The sequence below is a fragment of the Botryllus schlosseri genome, chromosome 3 (assembly GCF_051294905.1).
Source record: "Botryllus schlosseri isolate E-star chromosome 3, Bs_hap1, whole genome shotgun sequence".
Classification (NCBI taxonomy): Eukaryota; Metazoa; Chordata; class Ascidiacea; order Stolidobranchia; family Styelidae; genus Botryllus; species Botryllus schlosseri.
The window spans coordinates 29,812,731-29,830,660 of NC_137238.1; the positions used below are offsets into that span (position 1 = coordinate 29,812,731).

At 40.7% G+C, this 17,930-nt stretch overlaps 1 protein-coding gene across 3 annotated transcripts in view; it reads left to right on the forward strand.

Moving 5' to 3' along the window:
• Nucleotides 1-17,930, forward strand: part of LOC145435023 (baculoviral IAP repeat-containing protein 2-like) — a 406,058-nt gene that overhangs the window by 369,496 nt on the left and 18,632 nt on the right. For 2 of the 3 annotated variants that reach the window (XM_080312287.1, XM_080312289.1), the window contains exons 2-9: nt 5,830-6,080; nt 8,868-9,006; nt 11,015-11,112; nt 12,230-12,312; nt 14,352-14,426; nt 14,485-14,529; nt 16,347-16,509; nt 17,139-17,209. In XM_080312287.1, coding sequence (XP_080168413.1) covers nt 5,990-6,080; nt 8,868-9,006; nt 11,015-11,112; nt 12,230-12,312; nt 14,352-14,426; nt 14,485-14,529; nt 16,347-16,509; nt 17,139-17,209 — 765 coding nt within the window. In that variant the 5' untranslated portion in view covers nt 5,830-5,989. The remainder of the gene's footprint in view (nt 1-5,829; nt 6,081-8,867; nt 9,007-11,014; nt 11,113-12,229; nt 12,313-14,351; nt 14,427-14,484; nt 14,530-16,346; nt 16,510-17,138; nt 17,210-17,930) is intronic. The other variant, XM_080312288.1, reaches the window with a different exon arrangement.

Consider the following 17,930-nt stretch of genomic DNA (forward strand, 5'->3'; position numbering starts at 1 on the left):
TCGAGGCTGATTGTGGGGGTTCCAGGGCCGCGAGCGGACTAAAACTTATATTTTCGTAATCAGTGCAGAGACAGCTTTCGATTGATACCCGTTTCACCAAATTTAATATTCGGCAAGCCGGTCAAAAATGACCGTCAAATTGCCAGTAGCCAAATGGAAATTGTGACGTGATACAATTTCACTGAGCCGTGAGATTTGCTTGTGTCGACACCATATAGGACACTATGGTTCCATTGTTTAATTTCTAAAATATCATCATCTTCTTTTTGTATAACAATTTTCGATTAGGTTGTGCGAACGAAATTTATTTTACAAAAAAAAGTGCGAATGGAGCTCAAAAAGGTTGAAAAGCACTGTTATATAACTACTAGTATATCATACTCATATACTATAATGAATATACCATATTTTGCTATGATGTGGACACAGGCAAATCTCGCGGCTCAGTTATAAATTGATACCCGTTTTATCGAAACGTAGACCAATTTCACTGAGGCGGATTTTCGAGGCTGATTTTGGGATTTCCCGGACCATGAGCAGAATAAAATTTATATTTTCGTAATCGGTACAGCAGCAGCATTCTCTAATTTTTTTTTTTTTTTTTTTTTTGGGGGGGGGGGTTCCAGGACCGTGAGCAGAATAAAATCTGTATTTTCATGATTAGTTCAGCAGTAGCTTTTCATGGACACCCGTTTTGTCGAATTTAGCGTCCGGCAAGCCAGTCAAAAATAGTCATAAAGTTGCCTTTGACCAAATTAAAAGTGTGATGTAACCAACTTCACTGAGCCGCGAGATTTGTTTATGTCCACCCACACCATGTAGGACACTATGGTATAGAGCTAATAAAACCAAATTTACTCAACCATGGTATACGGAAGTTAGTTTTCGAGTTATCTCTAGACTTGTCGCGCAGATCCCGACTTTACGTGTATAGTCTTCTGTGCCAATGTATATTTAATTGTTTATGCGTCAAAAGTTGTAATAGAATCACACACAGTGGTGTCATTGTTGACTGTCGTGTTGAATAACTGATGGTAGTCATATTTGTCGAGTGAATCTGGAAAATCACATGTTACGATTTCATAGAAACAGAAAGTATGTAAAAAGACGTTTTAGCTTTTGTATATGGATCAATAAGAAAGGCACGATACGTGGTTTCAAATACATATGAAGTTTTTCTCCTAATATGGGAAGGAATGGAGTTCCATATATTAGAGGAGCTTGATAGGTGTTTGGTTCTGAGTGAAGGGGGGGGGGGGGAGTGAGAGAGACCCTGGGACAATGCTGTGCTAAGGACTTTACAGATACAGCTAGCTTATTGAGATAGTTTCAGCTATTTTAGTCTTTTTTAAGACAAATTTTTCAGTTTTTTTGGTCTCATTTCACCCACTCACCGCAAATGCTAGTATTGACTCAGACAAGCGTATATACTAGGCCTATTGTTCTGAGGAATACATGTTGAGTGGTAAGTGGCGTGTGCCTTGATAACCTTACATCTAGTGAATGAATTGTAAGCTCCTTGGTACATATAGCACTTAGTACAAACAACAGTGCAAATTCAGGTCTGTCTCGCGCTTCCCCTTAAACCAGATCATAACACTGAGAAGGATGTCCGATGCCCCCAAAGCACCCCTACTATATTATATTCGATCAATTCCGGTCTTACTTTTGAGAGTACTTGGTAAGACTAATTTGTCTTTGAGACTTATTTTGCTAAAAAATCGATTCGAGACAGAAATTACTCGGTAAGACTAATCGATTTGAGACCAAACTTGTCTATTTTTTTTGGGCCCTGTGGATATAAAGCTGTATCAGCTGTATCAGCAGTATCAGCTGTATCAGCTGTATCACCCTGTGGATATAAAGCTGTATCAGCTGTATCAGCTGTATCACCCTGTGTATGTAAAGCTGTATCACCCTGTGGATATAAAGCTGTATCGCAGATGTATCACCCTGTGGATATAAAGCTGTATCAGCTGTATCACATCTCTATCAGCTGTATCACTCTACCTGTATGGAATCGGTGTCTTGTGTTCAAAAACTTCTTGATTTTTTTTATTATTATATTTTTAATTACTTTAACTTTGAGAACCATCGCTGTTCCCTTGTTATATAAGACAAACCGTACCGAGATTCACCCAGGTATCACCCTGCAATAAGTATCACGGCTATACTATGTCTGGGATGCGCGAAATAGTCTAGTAGGCTATCACTCAAGTATCAACCATGTCACTCAGGTGTGAACTGTATCACTCAAGTATCAGCTTTATTATCCAAGTTTCTTACTGCATAAAAAGTATCACGCCAAGACTACGTCTGGGATGCAAAGTAGTCAGGTATCGGTACCCAAGGGTATCGTCGCCTACAGTGATTATGCAAACACGCAATGTCAGACGTAAACTAGATCATCATCATCATTGGTTCATTAGCCTTATCAGGACGCATTATAGCCAGGGCCGTAACAGCACTTCGTCAACCCCACCCCCCCCAAAAAAAAAAACGTTGGTCTTGGGCACCCTATAGGGTGATAAACCGACCCCCCCTCAGGCTATACGCTGTTTATCGCTACATATCATCTACATTGGGTGTCCATTTAGTGAGTCAGCTCTTCTCGCCTGAACGCGCAAAGCAAAAGATCGAAATTTCTATGTTTCATGATTGAGTCGGTCAATATATGATAGGGAATTGCATACAGATTACTATCAATTTTTTCCTCTCTCTGCTCACGTAATCTGATTTAGGCTACCGACCGGCAGAGCTGCGTGAGGTGTGTTTGAAAAGGTAGGACCCCTCGAATAATAATTAATTAAACATCTCCGGCTGTATACCCGTTGGCAGGAACGAAACAGCACTTCGTCAGGCTCCGCAAAAAACCTTGAGTCTTGGGCTCCTATAGGGTGATAAACCGTCCCCCATCACGTTGTTCGCTTTTGCCATGAAATTATTGTTGTACTGTTTAGTGAGCCAGCGTGAAGCGCGAAAATTTTCGATAATTCCTGATACAGCTGATATTATGAGTGATGCTGCGATACAACTGATACAGCTGTGATACAGCTGATACAGCTTTATATCCACAGTGTGATACAGCTTTACATACACAGGGTGATACAGCTGATACAGCTGATACAGCTTTATATCCACAGGGTAATACAGCTGATACAGCTGATACAGCTTTATATCCACAGGGCCTTTTTTTTGTAGTGTATTTCTAGAAGAAAGGTGCCTGACTGCCAGACAGAATTTCATTGCAAATAGGTCAGTGTAATGGTGGTCAGAAATGTCACTGTAGTTGTGCCTGTTGCCTATGGGTGACGCATCAACTCTGCCTGGCAAGACGAGACTGCAGCTCAAGAGAAGTACAGCGGCATTGTTGTGACACAATGCTCAACTCGATTGCAATGTAAAACTCGAGGCTGATTTTAGGGATTTCCAAGGCCATATTCGCAATTTTCCATTTTAAATACATCCAACGACAAGTGACAGTGGGCTAGTGTCGACGGAGTCAACTTGATCCCGCGTACCGTAGATGATTACCAGTGAACCCGTCCCTCGGTGAACCCGTCCCTCGGTGAACCCGTCCCGTGAACCCGTCCCTCGGTGAACCCGTCCCTCGGTGAACCCGTCCCTCGGTAAACCCGTCCCTCGGTGAACCCTGCCCTCGATGAACTCGGCCCTCGGTGAATTCCGCCCTCGGGAAATTTTGTATTCACCAGCAACCCTAATATCCCACCTCCGGCAACCCTATTATCCTACCCCCACCCTAATGTCCCCCCACCGGCAACCCTAATATCCCACCTCCGGCAACCCTAATATCCTACCCCAACCTTGATATAACCCCTCCCCCAACCCTAATATCCTAACCCTAACCCTAATATCCCACCTCCGGCAACCCTAATATCCTAACCCTAACCCTAATATCCCACCTCCGGCAACCCTAATATCCTAACCCTAACCCTAATATCCCACCTCCACCAACCCTAATATCCCCCCTCCCCCAACCCTAGTATCCTGCCCGAACCCAATGTCCCACTCCTCGAACCCTAATGTCTCCCCCCCCTACCCTACGGCCTACCCAACCCTAACACCCCACCTCAACCTACAGTTGCAATAACGAGCAGACCACGCGTGGTTGATATGTGAGCAATAACAATCCTTGGGATATATTTTTCATCTGAACAAGTCACACACAATATACAATGCGATAAGACCCAATGCGATGTCATGAACAGATACGAGGATGTCGAACGTCGCACGTTCGCCCCTCGCCAAGTCAATTCAACAATGAGCCGACCATGCAATCGTGATCACGTGATCTGATCACTCCGTGACTGCGTGATCTACGCATGCCCCAACCTCCTTACAAGATCGACAAATCAGTTGATAATAACAGTATTAGTTTAATAATTCATATTAATACTTGATAATACACTTAATTTCAAAATTTCCCGAGGGCGGAATTCACCGATGGCCGAGTTCATCGAGGGCCGGGTTCACCGAGGGACGGGTTCACCGAGGGACGGGTTCACGGGACGGGTTCACCGAGGGACGGGTTCACTGGCAACCCCGTAGATAACGATTTGGTACTTGCTCAGGCCTATGAATGTAAGGTAGTCTTTGTCCTCCAATTTCATCAATTCGTTTTTTGGTGATAAACCCACTTCATGCATCATCAGCCTTATCAGGCATCAGGCCTAATAAAATCAGTTTACAAGGCACATCGCTTGTAAAAGTAAAATCAGTTGAACTAGGCCTATAATTATGACGAATTCGGCCCATGGTGAACTCAACCTATGGTGACTTTGTTAATAAATATTATTATAAGCGCTGGAAATTGTATAAATTATTGGAGACAATAGTGAATTGGTGGTGGTGGACATGTTGTATGGATTTTATTCCCACTGGGGGGCAGTATCGTATGTTGGACGTATGAAATGTTATATTAGGCATATGGAGCTGTAGTGTAATGTTGATGAAGAGTGCAGAACCTCACGGATCAGATTCTAAACGGAAAAACCTCATTGCATTTGGTGAAATCGGTGTATTCCAAGATTATAGGGTTGGGGATATTTTCCCAACCTTAACCCTAATCCATTTCCGACCCAAATAGCCTCCTCCCTCTAACCCTAATCCCCAACCCTAATAGCTCTCCCCCAATCCTAATACCCCCCCCCCCCTAATACCCCCCCGTAAATCCTAACCCTCCCCAACCCGAATGTCCCACACCTCCAACCATAATATATCCCGTAACCCTAACCCTCCAACCCTAATCTACATTATACAGTTCCCAACGCTTATAATAATTTTTATTAACGAAGTCACCATGGGCCGAGTTCAGAATTCGAGGCTGATAGGGCCATGGTCATGAGAAGAATAAAATTTATAGATTCGTAATCAGTACAGCAGCAGCTTTCCATTGATAACATTTTTATCAAATTTAGCACTCAGCAAGCCGGTCAAAAATGGCCGTAAAATTGCCTTAGGCCAAATGGAAAGTATATGACACAGCACAGCCCAAATGCAGTGAGCCGTTCAATCTTGCTGTGTCCATGCTATTTACGACCCTATATGGTCCTATATAGCTTTTATTGAATTTGAATCGATTGCTATTCGAATGTAAGTGTAAATGTACGTTATTTTGAGACAACACGTGCTGATACTGGATGGATATATTCGTACAATACGAGAGGATTACCATATAAAATTTATCTCTAATATTTCTTGCCGATAGTCACAAGGTATCATCAGTATATTCTTTCCGGGACATTGGCGCAGGAATTCATCAATGATTTAGGCTATATAGATAGCTTAATGTTATATCTCTACTTACAGACATCTTTATAAGCAAATAAATTAGGGTCTAATTTATGTGGCTTCAAAATCATGGAATGATGGAACGGAATGTTTCCGGAGCCATGAAAGTAGAATATTCAATATTAATGATAAGGAAAACAACACTGGATCATAAGACAAGTAAGAAGCATAAAGAGTAATGTCAACAACACGAGTGGAAGATAACACCAGCAATAGTGGATCCGGGCGTGCAAAGAGCATAATTGTTCAGCCTGCTGCTGAACAATCTGGTAAGGGAAATAGTCTTTTAACTAACCCATGCATGAACATACTCCTGTCATGGGGGTAATCGATCTAAATTTAGTTCTGTTCAATGTAAAATCAGTGTTTTGACATTTTTTCTCTACACCGACTGTGTCAAAAATTGTTTCCTATGACAACAAATATAAATAATAAATTATGGATTATGGTAATGCGAATGCCCAATGTCCATGATTGTCTCCTGTCAGAGTTGGATTTTTGGGAGACCAATATGCCGTTAGACCCTCCTATGCAATCTCGGTTCATTTTATTAAATAAATCCTGTGCGATGAGAGCTTTTCTGGATAGAATAATTAAGTAATTGAACAGAAAATTCGGTGTGACGTTCCACTCTGGGTTATACCAATGAGATGACATGGTGTAAAGAGGGTGTAATTCCTAAAAATAATCCAATAATAATGAGCATCGAATGAGTGCAATTGAGAGCAAGTGATGACGTGGGGGTGCATTAATCGATTAACCTCCGGTTACCATGACTTGTAAGATGTCTAGCAAACCTCATGTCAACATCAACAACAGATACTCTTTACATGTTAATACTTGATCTAAAATCAGTGTTCTGGGGATTAATTTGAAATCATTTTCCAACCTAACCTAGCAAATACTACACACCAAAGTGGAGGCTCAAGATGTCGTTAAGCTGACTGGATGAGAGTTGACAATAGTATTACTACTTTATTGCATCTATAGCAGGGGTCGCCAACTCAAAACGGGTCGCCGGCCACTTTTCAGATTTCGTAGTGGCTGCGAGCCGCATGTATTCAATATCGATATAAAATAGGCAACCACGTTTTAAAACTCTACGTCAGTACAACGCGGTGCCACCTTATGTATAGACGATAGGCGTATTGACCACAAAAGAAGTAATGTTTATATTAAAGGAATACAAATACAACAAAAATCATTATCATCAATTTCTTCATTTTATTTGGAACTCCGAGCTGTGGAGTGTGTACGATACCTGGAAACGCTTTTCAGCGACTAAGGATTAAGGAATCGGTTTTAGGGCTAGCGAGATACGTCACTAGATAAAAGACCATCTCCAAGTAAAGCTTTATCTTCTGGGTTAAGCCTCAAGCTAGTGATTCTCAAACTTTTTTAGACACGCCCCCTTTATGATACTGAACATTTTCACGCCCCCTTATCGTCATATCGAAAAATTGAACCTGAATGCTAGCAGTCCCAATGGATAGTTTTATGGCATGGAAGGTTATCACTTTTGATGAGAGAATTCTATAATATCTATTCCGGACTGTACACAGAGCAATAACTATTAATTCGAGGTAAATTACATGGAGCGTGGAAAATTTTTCAGTTGACCGCAGCTTCGCGCCTCTTCAGATGCTTTCACACCCTCACAAGGGGGCATACTGTCCAGTTTGAGAACCACTGCCCTAAGCTGTTTTCTTTGTGCTCGGTCTTGGCAGTGTTTGGGTCCATTGCACGTCACGGCAATATACCCATGCCCATTCATATAAGCTGATACTCTCTCGATGGAATGCTGTTGCCATCGTCAAAGCTGTTTTAGCTAGTAATGAATAGTGATTTTGGGCACAGGATAATTTTGAAACAACAGCATGTTGAAACTGTAGTCAATTTCAGCATTTCCAAATGTTATCCTAGCCTTCTTTGGAAATCTCAAATCAAGTCGCGGGCCGCAAAATATGACTTCACGGGCTGCGTGTTGGTGACCCCTGATCTATAAGCTACCAGCCTAATAAAATTCAATACCTCGTTTTCAAAATGATGGGCGGATCCAAAACTGCTTATCTATATGCATTTGAAAAAACGTATATTACTTCAATGGCAATGAATTTCGCCGCCTTTGCTGAATATACCGTAATTTTCCGAATATAATGCGCCTATGTGTAATACGCACCCTTAAAATGACGTGTATATTCTGGGAAAAAGCCTGTACCCATGTATAGTACTCACCCTGCATTCGCAGTAAATGAGTACATGAATAGTTGCGGTTTAGTATTCGATGTTGTTCTGTTTTGCGATGTCAGTGTCGAACAATCATGACATAATGATCGCTAATCATAATACAATTAACAGCATTGTCTCTAAACGATAGTAGATAGTAGCCAAAGCCTGTGAGGTCGGCGACGCGATAACTCGACATCTTGTGCACGTGGCCTATTACAATTACAGATGCGATTGCTCAGACCAGCGGTTATGTCGGGCGCACCAGTCCTGTTGGAGATGCGACTGATTACGCAAGCGATTATATCTTGCGCACATGGCCTCTTGTGTACGTGATTGTTGAGGCCTGTCGTTGACGCGATGAATCAACAAGGATTGCCGCGCACGCTTGTAGCAATTAGCGACCTAATTTCGCTCGCGTACAAATGACAAACCAACTCAGCAAGAGATCGCGTGCTTTGCAGACGACTCTCGTTAATTAGAAACACGCTTCTCGTTAATTGGCAACACGCTTCTCTATTTGGCAGCGCGTTACACTCTATAATACGAATTATATGGGGGGCCCAATGGCTAGAGGTGATGCGCGATTTAAACAAACATGAAGAAAGATGTGATTTCAAGTTTTTAATCGAGGGATTTTTTTTCAAGGCTTGCTGTACCCATGTATAATACGCACCCCCCTATTTTAGGGCAAAAAATCGGTAAAATTTTGCGCATTATACGTGGAAAATTACGGTATATACATATGAAACCAGTTGGCCCTAATCAGCCCGTGTTTTTAAAACTTAGTTGTTCGGCAAGAAACTTGACGGCCTACCATTCATTCGCAGCTTATCTCGACCAGAGCATACGTACGGAGAGCTTCGAGGAATACCCACTTCCCCACAATGTGAATGTTCTTCATTTAGCAAAAGCTGGCTTCTTTTACACGCCTCGCGCCACATCTCTACATAGGGTAACTTGCATAGGGTAAGTCTCCCACTAAAATTGAATTGCAGCACTCATAATTTTCATGGTCAATGTCAAATTTGGATACCGTAGATTCCTCTTTTCAGTCGTTTGAATAATCTAGGCCATGGGATAGTTTTATTTTACTAGACGTAGTGTATCATGTTGAATATATCTAGGTGGCATTAGTTCATAGTACCCTAGCTTCTGGCTAGTCTATGTAGTCAAGGTAGGCTACCATGTAAATTCATATTTTCAAGTTTCGTTTTGGTGTTGAATTTTGATCACAGTTGAAGTAATTTAAATTGGGTTATGAAATTACATTTCATTTTAGTCAAGTAATTGTAAGCGAGGAAAACATTTGAAGAGTTTTGAAAAGTAATTTTGATCGTCAACATTACACAATCGAAAGTATATCGATTAAAGAATGTAATTGTACAGTAATTAACAAATCAATTCAAGTTATTACCTCAACTCTGGTATCAACTAATTGCTGATTTACAATAGCTAGTTTTGTTAATGTATCAATAGGGCCACATGTTGTTTTCATCCATTTTTTGCATTAGGTGGGGAAGTGATACCAAGTGCAGGAGTAGGCCTACTACAAATCACATTGGTTTTCACCCTAAACCACTGGTTCTCAGAATTTTTTAGACACACCCCCCTTTATGAAAGTGAAAAATTTCGCACCTACTCGGCCTACATAGTCGTGGTATCACAATGTCGCGCCTACATTATCCTGATATCACAAAATATCGAAGAGAGAAATCAGAATGATAGAAATCCCAAAGGATAGTTTTATGGCATTGAAGGTTATGGCTGTTGTTGAGATATAAATTATTACAGTAGACAGAGCAATGTCCAGACAGAGCTCCCCCTTCAGATGCTTCCACGCCTCACAGTTTGAAAACCACCCCATTAAACCCTGCCGGCCCAAGCCCGAAAAATTTGGTTGGGTTGTGGCAGGAAGAATGTCCAACGTCAAACTATGTGATACGATTGTTGATATACAATGTTCTTTTCCATTCTCTAGGCTGACGATTACCCCTGACGAGTGTCAGCCGAAAATATTCGGGTTCATTGCAATACGAGTATGCTATCCAATTGAATATTGAAGCTCTGTACCTCCAAGAAGCTGTTCAAACTGTAGGCCTAATACGAAATGACTTGGAACAATGGTGGCCAAACTGCGGCCGTAAAAGGAAAGTTGTGCGGCCATTCCATTAGTTGGTGAACATAATATTGAATTTACAAATTGATTCCCAAATATTTAAGAGATTTTAATCAGTCGCGTGAAATTTTCTCACGATGCACGCGATTCAATGTGACTTCATTTCTTATTGTAATGTAGTAGTGCCCTTTGCAATCCGAGGACCACAGCACAGATGTGAACAGCACAGAAAAACGATGCGCCCCATATAGGAATATACCAACTTGGAATCTTATCTTCATCACGAAAAAAAATTTCACTCTGGAACGTTTGGGCAATTTCAATAGAGTTCCACTAGACCCACAATCCTAATGAGAGGTCAAGAAATAACAGCATGCGACAGAGTGACTAATCGCAATTGGCCCACCCGAAGATATATTTATAACTCGCCCCAAATTTTCGAAAACACACCCTCCATCAACTCTACCGGTGAATCTAATCACATAGGATGAGAATGGATAAGAGTTTGCTAGGAATATGTGAAACTTCTAATATTATTGACGAAATTCATTCGTGAATCTGAAACATTACTGCGACTGTTGACGAATCCAAGAATATATTCATAACATGACTACTAGCGATTTCGGCGAGTATAGTAAGCCGATATGAAAAGGTAGATTAGTTTGAAGCTCACCGAGAATGGACATGGAATGTTTAAAAGGGGCAATTGGCGTCCAGTTTGTTCAATATGAGCTCTGCCGCAGAATGCGGTCGTAGGCTACATGACTAATCGAAATGCGGCCGCGAATAGCAAAAATGTTGGCCACCTCTGACCTAGAAGAATTGCTTGATTATAGTTATGATATGCTATTTTTGCAGATGTTCCAACGTTGTAAATCAGTGGAGGCATGGAGATGTGCCTTCCGATAGTCAATTTCATAAGCCCTCTTGTCGATTCATCAAGGACATCACTCCAGGCAAGTGCTATGTTATGCTCGAGCATGCATTTCTATTCCTGTTATTGAGAAGTCTGCCATACATTCAGCAACTTCCTCAAGCTGCATATTAAAGTAATCTAACTGCTGATGGTGCAGCTAGTAGGTAAATTTACTAATGTGTTTTCATTGCATTTTCATTCTTTATCCTACTCTTAAGTATATATATAGTTTTAACTGCACTTCTTGGCCCCTTGTCAAACACAATGGGAAGCTGTTAAAAGTGAGTCACCGTCATGGTGTCTAGCTCAATAGTTTTGAGGCATTTCTTGTAATCCCTTCATAATCAAACAAGTCAAGTCAACAATAATTATTTAGTGATATTCTGTAAGAGCCAGGGGTTGGGAAATTGGGGGCGTGTAGACTCAGGTTTAGACATTTCTTTATAACGCACCGCGTAAAGAATTGGCTGACCTTTGTCCTTACGAATGTGGTTGTCCAACCCGAAATCTAGTTAATGAGCTTAAGAATTTGAATCTACCTGTTGACAAATGATTACTCATCTGTGACATGCAGTTATTTCACAGTGGCTTGCGTGTGCTATATGCGAAAGTATAGACATGTGCTTATGACGGCATTGTATATATAAGATGATTAAGGTGTATTGATGTGATGTGATTGTGTATTATTTTTGTCACGTGCAGCAAATGAAAAATGAAATCATTGACTCGTTTTGCCTGTGAGTAATTACGATTGTACGCTATGCTCCAATCACAATTCGTGTAAGCTCCTGAGCTTGTGATTTGATGAAGTATTCAGGTATACTGTACGTCCTTTTGAATTGAAATATGCACCCCTTGTTTCCATCCCTTGTATGGATCATCTTTCAAGGTGTCTCATCTGACGTGACAATGAGTCATTCTGTTCGTGATGATTACAAATTTTTCGGTGATGAAAAACATGACATTTTACACTTTGACAAAACGAGTGTTGTGTCGTAGTATGACTGACTGGCAATGACTGGTAACATGTGTTGATGTGTTGTACATTTCCTGTTTCATTGTATTTACCAGTAATATGCGCTACAGCTAGATCAAAATATCCCGTGCTCTGTGCTGTCGTATTGAGTCTTGTATCACGATTTGAATCATATTTGTAGGCACGAGCGGCGCAAGGCCTCTGGCGCAAACGGCGCAAGAGTCCACGAAACCACACTCGGTCGCAAGACATGGATCCCATGCGGTAAGGATTCGGTTATGTAGATGAGACTCACGAAATGGCACACGAAATCGCTGTGTTGGTGACATTTTGATCGCATGCTACTGATCAATCAATGTGTATGTGTCGAAGCAGGCTGCTTCATTTGTTTTAGACCAGTGGTTCCCCAACTAGAATGTTCCCAAGCTATAAATTATCGTTAATCAAGTATTCGCATTAGTCTAGTAGGTTTTATTTGCTTGTTTCTCTTTCGCCAGAAGTTTTTTTTTGTATACGGTACCGGTTCTACTTCTGCTTAAACAGTTTTTTCTGCTGAAATGCTAATTTTATGGAGTGAAAGTAGTTTTAGGGTCCAACTTCAACGCGGCATTGCGACGAAGTTGAGAGAACCCAAAAATAAGCACATTTGGTGTAATGTGAAGCAAAGTGCCCTGTTTTTTATTTTTGCTCATCTGTCTGTACCATGGGGGCCCGATATCGCCCACTCTGGTAATCACTGTTTTAGAACCTAGGAGATCACCCTTGCTGCTTTTCATCATAACGCCCAGACTACCCTAAATAATGAATACTGAAGTCTGAAGGTAAGTTTTTTAATAGTCGGTTCTCAATACTTTTCAAAGATTGGCACGAGAAGTACAATAATGATCACGAACTCTTCATCCGTTATTTCTTCATAGTCTCATTATTAGACAGTCGAACTGTACCATTTCTTGTTTGGTAACTTGTGTCTGTATTTATTGTTTGGAATCATTTCTGAGATCGGATTGGCAATGGTGGTTGCGCTGTCGTAATGCTGAGATACCGAGAAGCCTTGCTCAAAATCTATGTATAGAATAGCAAAAGCTGAAATGTAATTGTATGTCAGTTACTTCCTTGTTCCTCATGCTCACTGTGTTATTGAATCCACCATCCGTGAATTCAGTGCGATTATACAAGCGTTGTCAATGCTTACTGGCATGATTCAACTCATTTGAGTCATTCAAGGACATCCTTAGAGACTAAAATATGTTTCACAAGTCCAGTAGAATCTTCCCTCCTGCTGTTTTATTCCTCTATACAAAGGCTCATTTTGCTCTGAGGCTATTCCTTTGAAATTCAACCCTTTATATGACATTAACAAGATGCGCATCTAACCCATCACTAAGCTTACACATTGCCATGTATTTTTCATTGGTCTGTACTGATAAGTAGGGCGGTTTTTTTTTGACCTAAAAAAAAGAAAATTTTGACCTAAAAAATCAAAATATTGACTTATTTTGACCTAAAAAACAGAATTTTGACCAAATTTTGACCTAACGTATGCAAATTAGGTGTTTTCCCACATAATGTTAAAATTGCACCACTTATCTTCATTTCTGGTTAGAACTGACTGTCCTACCGAAGTAGTTAGGCCTGAAAAAACGTTTTTGGCTTAGAAACAGGCATGTTTTTACATGAAAAAAACAATATTTTAACGAAATCTGGCCATATGAAGAATTCCAGTGGTTACAATATGTATTATGGTAGAAATAATTAAAATATTTTGTAGTACAACGAGAGATGCTTTCCTACATTCTTGGGTAGAAAGTGCACGTCCTTACTAAGAAGCTTGTCAAGGACGTTCAACAGCAGCAGTTGTTGGCCGACAACACTCAAGTTGTGCGTACACTGCTGGTGCTGGTGACACCCCGTGTTGCTTCATTCTGACAATGATGTCTACATCACAATTTTTCTTCATGCGCTTCCTAATATAAGAATGATGCAATGCACAAGAAGTCTTTCTTCAGTTAGGATATTGCGGTACGTTGACCATAACACCATGTCTACCTATTATTTGTTTTTTTTACCGTTTATGATTCACAATGAGCAGACGATTAGCCGTTTACAGCGGTAGACCTATAAAATAGGCTAAAAGCGGTAAAATATCAAATTATAAGTTCACCGACAGTGCTAAATCTACGATACAATTTTGACAAAATTTTGACAAATTTTGACATGTCAAAAAAAAACCGCCCTACTGATAAGTTAAGATCCCTGTTTATTTAACATGCCTGTGACTCGACTACGGTATCTTAATTTTGCAGAGCATGCCTGCCCTCCCAGGAAGACAAACGACCACCGAAGAGAAGGTCTTCACTTATGTACAAAGCATTCCGACTGTAAGAAATTCCTCTCGAAATGTCCCGTTCTGTTAAAATGTGGCAAGTTATTTTACAGTATCCCGCTTCGCCTGGACGTGCAGGTGGATCGGCGCATATAACGGTGAGACAAGTTTAATATATGGTATTTTTAGTAGTAGGCCTACTGCTTTCTGACGTGTCAAAATTAAACTTTGGTATTTTATGCGGTCTGTGGACATATGAGCAGAGGTGGTCAAAATAGTCACTGTCGCTACTCAAGTAGAAGTAGAAGTAACGCCGGGATTTCTACTCAAGTAGAAGTAGGAGTGGTGGCTCACAAGTAAGTGAGTAAGTAGGTATTCTACGATTATTTTTGCCTACAAAACTGAAAACTGTCAAGTAGAAGTAGTCTAAAATCATAACTACTTAAAAATTAGTGGGAGTAGGCAAAATCTACTTCAAGTACTTCAAAAAGTACCTCGGCATATGAGCATGCGACATTACAGCATGCAACAATTCGGCCTGCGACAATTTGGCATGTGACACATGACGATGTGGGTTAAACTACGGGTTAGGGGTAGGTTAGGGTTGGATTTATGGTTGGGTTAGGGTTAGGGTTTAGGTTAGGTTAGGCTAGGTTAGGTTAGTTTAGGCTATGTTTTGGGTTAGGGTAAGTTTTTTGGTTATACAGTCACATGCTGAAGTGACGCATGGTGATGTGTTCCACGCTGAACTGTCGTTTTTCATTGTGCCGCATGCTCATATGTCGGGCAACCATTTTATGCATTTCTATTGTTTCTCCGACATTGCGCTGCAAAGTACTTTTGTACGTCATTTTTCTCTCACACAGAGATGATCAAAGTAGTTTCATATCCACAAAAAAAGTAAAGTCTTATATTTCCACTCAATTACAAGTTGCAGTAGTCATTTCAATGATGTGTCGAATAGAGATCTGAAAGTTACTCCGAGCGAGTAGTTTGAAAGGTAGATTTTGTCGATGGGTCTCATTCTTTTAGCAGGCAATTGGAGGAGGCTACTTTCGAAATCTTCATGGCTAACATAAAATAACAAATGGTCCTACAAATAGATGCATTTTTTGAAAATATGTCCAATTCGCATGAAACAGAGGCTCGTACGCCCAGTTTTCATGACAATTTCACTCCTGAAGGCCGTACAAGCATATCCGGAAACCAATTTCTACTTTATAAAGTCCAAAGTGTAATCAATAATTAGCTTTCACTAAGGAACTGTTTAGTCAAACTGGAAGTAGTCTGGAAACACAACGAATGCCTTGGGCCCAAGCAGCAGATGTAGGCAACGCCCACTAGAGTAGTGGTGGGGTTTCTGATGACTCGACTCGAGTCACGAATTTTTGGTGACTCGACTTGACTCGAGTCATTTTTACAAATGTGTAAAATGACTCTACTCCACCTGAGTCAATTTGTGTATTGACTCGACTTGTACTCGAGTCATTGTACATGACTCGAACCACTCGAGAGTGGGACAGCCAAGACGGCCATTTCATTGTAACTTCGAAGAATTGTATAGCCACCACATTATTGGTATTTCGTCTATCAGTCTTGATGCTTGAAAATAGAGCCAGAAACTGTTATGACTGAGGAAAATTATGACATTATGAATGCGAGCATTCGGTATCACTTGAGCAGAGTTGAAAAAGTGGGTTGAACGGGATTGAACTCAAAACTGAACAGTGAACAAAATGACTCGGACTCGACCCTGTACTCACTGACTTGGACTCGGAGTTGACTCGTTGGAGAATTGACAATGACTCGACTTGACTCGATTCGAAAGTATAAAAGGGACATTGAGTGGTGACGCGGAACCTTGTGACTTGGTTACAACCCTGGTAGAGGTTCTTGATTACTGACCACCCCAGCCCCTATTTATAATTACAATCTATCCGATTTTGTGTTGTGACAATACCGTTTTGTTTTTCAGCAGCGATCCCTCGTTCGATCGGTACGCAATACAGCTACAGGCAATGAGGAACAATCAGTTCACCATTACGAAAGTAGAAATAACCAGCACGAGACTAGAAGTAACCATAGTTCGGAGAGGGATATTTATTCAGGACACCGTTCCCGTCACGGCTCCAGCTCAGGTCGGTTTTGATTTTTAACAGTTTGAACATGTGGATTCGTGTACTTAGGATGTAGTCTGGCATTGTTTGAAATTAACGGTTCCAGTCCTTTCGTCAATTCCCTGAGAATATTCTATGCAAAAATCTTTCTAGTTTCATAGTTTCTAGTTTCATAGTTTCCGGTGACTGAGCAAAAAGCATTACTATAGTACTATGATTGTTTCGTCATGCATAACTACAGAGTTGAAAGAGATTAGGTTGGCATGGCCACATAACAATAACAGTTGCACGGCTGATTGCTGGTATGAGCAACTACACTCGAGTGCTTTTATAACCTATATTTTCAAAGGCTTACTGTAGTAGGTTTGGAGCCCCTCTTGATAGGGCGTTCATGCTTGGGTGATTAACTGTTGTTATAAGCTCTATTGACTATATTGTCTGTGGTTGTCATCTATTACCCTAATACTATCCATCCTAGTCAGTAGCCGCACACATCGAGGTCAGCGTCATGTTACCAATTTTAGCCTAATTGTGAATTAATATCATCACTTGCATTCTAAATACTGCTGATTTTGAAAATTACCTGTTTACTGCTTCTTCAAACTGTGTTCAAGGGTAAAGTTATCAATTTTCCCCAATTTTTCCACCAGGCGGGCGTACTACACAATCTACCGTTGAACCTCCAGCTTCGTACCAGCCGGTAGAGGACCACAGATTTGAGGTATTGCACGTTGCAGCTCAAAAGCCACTGAAATGTTACAGTTGCTGCACAAAATTCAATGCATTCAAGCTTACCAGTATCTAAATTTACAATGTAACTAATGCGCAAATACCAATGTATTCGGTCATTAATAAGTTGCAATCCTCGCTCCTTTAACATGTGTGATAAACCATGGATTATTGCAGCAATGGAATCTTTGTACGCTGAATTTACCAGGGAAGTGCATATGCGTGAAGCTGTTGTCGGTATTTGCTAACTGAAGGCTTTTTGCTGTAATGATGTTGCCCTTCTACAGCGGTGTATGAATTTCATTTAGATGTATCCCGATGCTGAGCATTGTGTGTGAACTTTTGTGTAAATTGGTTATACCAGGGGCGATAACGGATATCTTTTCTAAAGGTTTTGTTCGCACAATAGCTGATGTAGCGTTGGGTCTTTTGTATTTCTTGTCTTTCCCCCAGGGTATTTCACTCCAACTAGGTAAGTTACACTCTACTGCTGGGCAACCAGCATGCTAAGGTTGGTTGCATATCAATAGTTTCAAGTTCTGCTTTGCTTTTCATGAGCGTTAGGTATATATACGGTCCTTTTAGAATGCTGCTCAGCAAACAAGAAATGATATAAGTAGATTATTAACCTTGCAGAATGCAGAATTACGATAACCGTTAATCATAGTTAACATTTGATGGACACAATTTTATTAATACCTGTCAGTCTTTGA